Source organism: Nestor notabilis, unplaced genomic scaffold (assembly GCF_000696875.1).
Source record: "Nestor notabilis isolate BGI_N333 unplaced genomic scaffold, ASM69687v1 scaffold34, whole genome shotgun sequence".
NCBI lineage: Eukaryota > Metazoa > Chordata > Aves > Psittaciformes > Psittacidae > Nestor > Nestor notabilis.
The window spans coordinates 59,017-66,564 of record NW_009925862.1 but is presented as its reverse complement, the minus strand read 5'-3'; the positions used below and the strand labels follow the sequence as shown (position 1 = coordinate 66,564).

Here is a 7,548-nt window from a genome sequence, read left to right as displayed (position 1 = left end):
TGTCCCTACATCCCTTGTCCAAAGCCCCTCTCCAGGTCTCCTGGAGCCCCTTTAGGCACTGGAGCTGCTCTAAGGTGTCCCCTTCAGGATCCTTCTCTTCTCCAGCTTCCCCAGCCCAGCTCTCTCAGCCTGGCTCCAGAGCAGAGCTGCTCCAGCCCTCGCAGCATCTCTGTGGCCTCCTCTGGCCTCACTCAGCAGTATTACTGCTTTCCAGCACGTCTGTCCCCCTTAAAATAAACAGACATCCCCAAAAGAACTTCTCCTGATCTCGATTGTCCTAAATGTCTTCATTAGCTCTGAAACAATGAGAACTGAGGCCAGGAGGATCACCTCCTCATCTGTATTCCTGCTCCACCGCGAGCGGGTCTCCTGCCTCTCGCTGCTGTCCTCAGCAGGCTCAGTGCTCCCGGCTGTCCCGCTCTGCTGCTCCTGCGCTTGCCGCTCTGCTCGGGACCGGCTGAAGGTTCTCTCGGCCTCCTGAAGGTCTGTCAGGGTCACCCCCTGCAGAGAAAGTCCAAGAGAGAACTGGTAAATGTGCACATTCAGATCTTCCAGGTCAGTGTGGAATGCCCAGCCTCTGCCTGGCCAGGCCAGTGGTTTATCTCTATGCGAACAGAAGGGATTCTGCTGCCTTTAACACATTTCTCAGTGTAGTGACATAAGCACTGACTCAAAGCAACCCAAACACACACTATCAAGCCACACACCAAAAGGTGGGTATCCTGCAGAAATGAGAACTCTGAAACCCAACTCGTGTGTGCTTGGGGAGTGTTCTGTAATAATTCTCTGCAGGAGCTTTAGCCAGAACGTCTCCAACCCCATGTGAGAACACGACAAGCCCCCTGTCCTAGGTAACAATGTCAAAGAAAATCCTGCCTCTCTATTCATGAGCTCTCTTCATCCCACACATGAACATGAGTATTTCCATCCCTTACCTGTGTGGACCTGCGGGTCTGCCGGGCCTGCCTGGATCGTGCCTTCCTCAAGGATTCCGCTTCCTCATCCCGCACCGGAGTCAGATATGACCTGGAAAAAGAAAAAGGGGCAAGAAGAGGTTAAACTAAAAGCAGATGCTCTGTGCTCTGCCCTCCTGCCTCAGCCAGCTCCTGAGCTACTGTTCTCTTCTATATGGACAAAAAGAATTTAACCTCCATTAACCAAGACTGCTGCCTTCTGCTTTGGGACAAATTTCTTAGGAGTGTATGATACACAAATGACATTCTCTCTAGAGGCTCTAAATAAACTCTTAGGTGTTGGACATGTTCTGTTCATAAAGGTGCAAGTATTCAGTATGGGATTTGCTCCACTCTGTGTCATTGCAGCACTAGGAAAAAAAAATTCAACCAACCCACAGAAAGCACCTCTCGTTCAGATAAAGATCTCAGGAACAGAAATCCTGCACTGGCACATTCCTCAGACCCTCCTTCCTGTCATTATATTCGTGATCATATTCCTGCAATCTGCTGTCCTCATCAATATGAAACCCATCGTGCTAGAAACCTGCTGAATGGCAGGTACCTCGTAGAGACAAAACACCTTGAAAAAAGCCATGGAATGAAAGAAACGACCTTCACACCCCTGGAGAAAAGCATGAAAACCACTTGGTTAAGATGCAGAGCTGGTCACCACCAGACTGCATTAAACCTGGGAGATTCCAACAGAATTATTCACAGGAAAATGCATAAACTGAGCTCTCTGCCCTGGCATTGCCTATGGAGGAGCTGGAGAGGAACTCAGCGCTGCTCTGAGCAGTCTGATTTCCATACTGGTGGAGCAGCTTCCCTCTCAGGAGAGATTAATTAGACTGGACTCTTCAGCCTAGTCAATAGGGAATGATTATTAACACTGTCTCACTGTGCAAGGATGAGGGTGTCTGCAATGTTCTTTTATAGGTCTACCACTGCCACAGGTTAACAGAGTGTCAAAGAGCTAGATCTGGTCAAAGAACAATTAGCCAAGCAAGGGAGGAACTTCTATTAAGGAATGAAGATCTATTAAGGAATAGGATTACTCTGTCCTTGAACTCTTTTCCTGGTTCTCCACCACCTGCATGGAAGAGGTAATGGGCTGAACAGATTTTGCATCTGATCCAGTATATTAAAACATTTATGAGGATTCTCAACACTGACATCACCTGTAAACCTGGATCATTCTAAAACTATCTACCATGATGACTTTTATCCACCTTCTCCATCTGGTGCTCAGCACTGATTTAGCTGTGCACTCCACAGTTAGCAGGGGTTCCTTGGACTGTTTGGAGGTCCATCCATGGGAGCTGGTCACCTCACACGCCTCCTGGTGTTGGGGGACACACGTGAGAGTCTTCTCACCTAAAACTGTTGTAAGTATTCAACCTGATAAATCATGCCCCAAACTCCCCTGATCTCCAGAGAGCACAGGAGAGTGTGCAGGATCGATGCTCCTCACTGCACACTTCTGGAGGAGAGAGTCCTGCTTGGGGCTGTGATGGAGATATCTCCATCCGAGCCGGCCAGGCGCACAGAACTGCACTTCCAGGGTGCCATTTATCACCTTCAGAGAGAGCCTCCAGCACAGATCATGTGAATTCATTGCAGAGGAGCTCATTTCTTCCCATTGATTATCCCGACAGCCACACTAGCTATGATGGATTCACCAACATGGGAAGTGCCTGAAATTCAGGGGGCTGATTGCTTCCCAGGACCGGGCTGTTTCCTGAGCAGAAAAGCTGCTGTTTGATGAGTGGAAGCTGTGCAGCTCCTGAGTTTGCAGACAAGCTTTTATGCAGTGCACGTGTGCTACCCGGGTAATGGCATATTAAGGAAACAATGAGCATTTTCTGCAGGCTTTTGATACCAGTGGAATAGCTGCTATTTGCACAGCATCCAGCAGTAATAAGCTGCCTGCAGCAAGAAGGCATTTGCAAAATACACTGCAAATGAAGTTCAGAGGAGTAGTAAGAAAAAATAAATAGTTCCTGGAACATACAAACCAAGTAAATTTGTAGCTAACTGAGGTGGGCAACAGCTTTGAATGGGTGAATTTACATCACATACAAGGATGTGGAAGAGTTACATACATAGCATGGGAATAAGAGGAGGAAAGATGAGCCCTGCCCTTGCCTGAGGAGGAACTGGGTTCATACAGCACCACGGGTGCTCAGGAACACTCCTGGTATGTGTGAGCAACACAAGGTCACGCTGACAGCACCTGAAATACTTTTGTACACAAAGAAAATCACAGTGAACTCCCCGGCACTGGAGGACAAACCAGATTTCCATGGGGGTTTCAACCAAGGTTTGGCAAATCCGCGGGGAACAGCCCAGCTGGGTTGGAAGGGGCAGGTCTGCTGGAGCACAGCGTGGCTGAGGGGTTCCCCTCATCTTAGTGTTTAGCCACAGCTTTGTGTTGAGGAGTGCATGGGGACAGCGGGAGAGGAACCATTTGTGTCTCTCACCTCCCAGGCTCTGTTCCTTGGCTCTCCCAGGATTTATAGAAAACTACAAACACGTTCAAACATCAGCAGCAGTTTTGGGTGTCCAACAGTGACATAATCTCCAGCCGAGCCTGCTCGGCAAGTCAAAGTGGCTCAGTCTGGGCTGCAGCCTTTATCGATTGCTGACTTCTGGTTTCCTTGCATTTACCCAATCCCCAGTTCTTGGAGCTCACCCAAAGCCATTTTCCAGGCATGAGATAACTGAATTTTCTGAAACGAGCCAGCAGAGCCTCTGCACAGGGACACAGCTGGTTTCTCTGAGTAAGTAGCTCCAGCCTTTACCTGGTAGTGAAAGGAGGTGGCTGGGCTGTAGATCTTTCAGATGCAAACACCAGACTCCACACCAGCAATTCAATCACATTTTGGCTCTGCTTGATGGAGGTTTTTTGGGGTGTTTGCTATTTTTTTTTCACTGGGGAGGAGGGAGGGAAAAGACAAATGCTACAGTTATAGCTGATGCTTCACTTTGCTTACAACATGAATGTTAAGAGAGCAGCGTGTGCTAAATGGGATGGAAGAAATGGAGAACAAATTCACTGCGAGGAGATGGCAAATGTGCTGCAGCCACAAAGCACGGCTGGATGACAGAGGGAGAGCAATACCCTGCTCTCCAAAGCAGAAAAACTGCAGATTGCAGCAGGCTGCAGGGACAGGCAGCAAACGGGGCACGAGGCGCCCTGTGAACAACCCACTGTGGGGTTAATTATGTTTACAAGAAACCCATCACTTGCTCCAGTGCAGTGTCTGTGGCATCCTACTCATTCAAGCCAGCATCATACGACCCAGGTGGGTCTCCAAAGAAATGGTCCCGTGTCTTGTATTTTCTCACAATAAGCTTCCTCTGAGGAGTACCTGACACCGGAGCAGCCGCCGTGCTGAGTTCAAGGCACGCAGAAAGCAGAACAGATTCTCCCCAGAGTCCTGGTTGCAAGTACAAGCAGCAGAATATAAATTGTGAGAGATGTGTACGTGAGAGTCAGCAGAAGCACTGCTGTAGTTTAGAGTTCCAGAGGCACAGACCTTGTCCTGCTGCCACACGACAGCTACAGGCTTTTGATTTGTGCATCAGCTAGAAAAAAGCTGGGAACTGAATGATGAATCTGGTTCCCATTTTCTTCCTGATTTCAAGAAAACACCTATTTTCTCTGTTGGCTCTTGGATGGGGCTTTGAGCAACTTGGTCTAGTGGGAGGTGTCCCTACCCATGGCAGGGGGTTGGAACTGGATGAGCTTTAAGGTCCCTTCAACCCAAACCAGGCTGGGATTCTATGAATCAAGACAGCGTGACACAAGACGGATCCCACCTGCTCATCACCATCTCAAGGCAAAAGGAGGTGCAATAAAATACTAATAGAAGGGGAGGTTCAAAGCAGGGCAGTGGTAAGCCTGGATATACAAGCTGGTGAACCACAAGAGCATATCTGCGTGCTGGAGATGCTTTCCCAGAGGGAAAAAAAGAACCCCCTCCAGAGCAAAGGGTGAATGATGCAATGCAAGAAATGACAATCCTCTGTTAACTGGTGCACAGGTAACAAGAACAGATGATGAATTTCTCCAAGTACAGAGCTTCTGACAGTCTTTTTATGACAATGGTTTCCTTTCCTGCCTTCCTGAACTCCTTCAAGCTCTTCGAGACTGAAATGTTCGTGGTAAACACCATCCACCACCAGACAGGGTCCTTTGGCAGAGCCACATCACCCAGTCCAGGGGCAGCACCAAGAACGGGGTAACCTGAAGATTGACATTGCCACACTTCAGTGACTGAGCACAGGAAAGGCACCTCAGAGACACTCACCCACACATGCCAAAACTTGGCAACATATTTAGGAGCTAAAACGCTCACGAACTGCTAGAGCTGCCCTCTTGGCAAAGTGGATTTGAGGCACTGTGTGTTGCTACTGCCACAGCAGACACTGAGACACCCAACCACGCGCTGTCATGGGCCACGCTGGGTTCCCTCCATCGCCACCAGGACCTTCTCCAACAAACCCACATTCCCACAGCAAGCACAGTCAGAACATGAGCTATGCTTGATGTGGCTCTTCTAAGAGGAAAGTTTGCAGTGGGCAGGAGTTCTCCATGGGCCATCTCACCCTGAATGTCGTGATTCAGGAATGACTGTGAACCACACTCACTAGACTGTAAACCACAGTGACAGACAATATGGGTAAAGGGCAGCCAAGCACAGGTTTGGTTTCCTGCACATGGAAAGCCACAGATACTCAGACTCTAAAATGTTTGAAGTAGCTGTTCTTAAAGTACAATATCACTGTTCCAAACATGTCAGGATTTTATATCTTCATCATATATCTCTCTATCGCTCTTAACTTACATCCATATATATATGGATGTTATACACCTATATGTGTATATATATATACACACACTGAAAAAAGGAGGATAGAGAAAAAAAACCACCCCAGCAAATCCTCAAGTACTGGTACCGTTCCCCTGGAAACAACTGGAAAAGTACAGCATCCCAGCAATACATTCCTACAAACTGGAAATTTGCCATTGGCTAAGGAACTATCTCGAAGCTGGGGGAGGCAAGAGAAGCAAGCACAAGTTCTGCAGGCAATGATGCTGACAGCAGCTCCCAAAATACAATTCCTTAAGTTGGATAATAAAGTATGTACCAGGCAGCAAGTCAATCCCTGACAAGCACATGGAAACAGAAAACTCTCCTGCTCTCTCATCCCAGCAAACGACAGGTTTCAGTGTTTCACTGCGTCTATCCCTGTGCTAACACGGATGCGCTCTGCACGTCAGCCCACAGCACTGAGAGGATTCATTAGAGACACTGCCATGAAAAGTTGGCTGACTATAATTTGGGAAGACCATTAATAGGCAGGAGAGAAGGGTAACACGTCAGACTCTGCAAGCGTTGGAGCTGGGAATGAGGAGACACAGAGCCAGCCAATGCCGAGTTATCTGATAAGCTGAGGACAGAGGGATAACAGGATCATGCTCCTAGAGCATTTCACAGCTGGCTCAGAAAGGCTCAGCTCAGTATTCACCATAGCAGGCTTTTGCTCGTCTCTCTCCAGTGAGTCCTGGCTGTTGTGAGCTGTTATGTTTCAATCTGGACTGCGAGTTCTCGATCAGGCAAGTTTAAAGGTCTGCATTTCAATCATCTGTTTACAGTATGATTAGCAGGTTAACAACAGAAGATTACATTCTTTATTTGCAACAGCTTTGCTTCACTCAACATGTTCAGGTGGTGATCCAAGAGATTAAGAGACTTGTGATCTTTGTCACTTGTTAATCACAAGAAGTACCCTCTGTTCCTCCTCAGAACTCACGCTTTGATGTGATGTTTACAATGGGTTGAGGTTACACATAGAGCAGCTGATGCTCTAAGCACACTTCCAACATACAGCTCGTGCTGATTTGGTGTGTGATTTCCCATCTGCCCAGGCTCATTTCTTTGCAAGCCCTTCACAAGGCAGAGCTGCTGCACTGGTGCTTGGCTGCTCCAGCAGCGAGCTCAACCACCTCCTCAGGGTCTAGACTGCTGCAGTGCAAGGAGTGAGGGGTGCTCTGGTCACAGACCTGGTGGGAACATGGCCCTGCTCACTCTCAGCCTGGGAGCTTGGTATTCTCTCTGCCAGAACAACAAAATAGAGCACTGGAACCTACCAAGAACTCAGAGTTTGGAGCTGGGGGAGACAGCACATGGATTGGAAGCTTTTAAATGATTGAGGTTATCCCTTTGCATTGAAGATGCTCCGAGGGCTGGAGTTTCAGAGCTAATGAAGCCAGTTAGGACAATCGAGATCAGGAGAAGTTCTTTTGGGGATGTCTGTTTATTTTAAGGGGGGCAGACGTGCTGGAAAGCAGTAATACTGCTGAGTGAGGCCAGAGGAGGCCCCGGAGCTGCTGCGAGGGCTGGAGCAGCTCTGCTCTGGAGCCAGGCTGAGAGAGCTGGGCTGGGGCAGCTGGAGAAGAGAAGGCTCCTGAAGGGGACACCTTAGAGCAGCTCCAGTGTCTAAAGGGGCTCCAGGAGACCTGGAGAGGGGCTTTGGACAAGGGATGGAGGGAGAGGACAAGGGGACTGACTTGAACCTGCCAGAG

At 48.6% G+C, this 7,548-nt stretch overlaps 1 protein-coding gene across 1 annotated transcript in view; it reads right to left on the bottom strand.

Annotated features, from left to right (window-relative positions):
- The window catches only part of LOC104404715 (protein phosphatase 1 regulatory subunit 12B-like), a gene marked incomplete at its 3' end in the record, with an annotated part of 42,876 nt that overhangs the window by 3,186 nt on the left and 32,142 nt on the right, over positions 1-7,548 (bottom strand). The window contains exons 14-15 of the mRNA XM_010013229.1: positions 936-1,026; positions 331-501 (exon numbers count right to left, since the gene is read on the bottom strand). Coding sequence (XP_010011531.1) covers positions 331-501; positions 936-1,026 — 262 coding nt within the window. The remainder of the gene's footprint in view (positions 1-330; positions 502-935; positions 1,027-7,548) is intronic.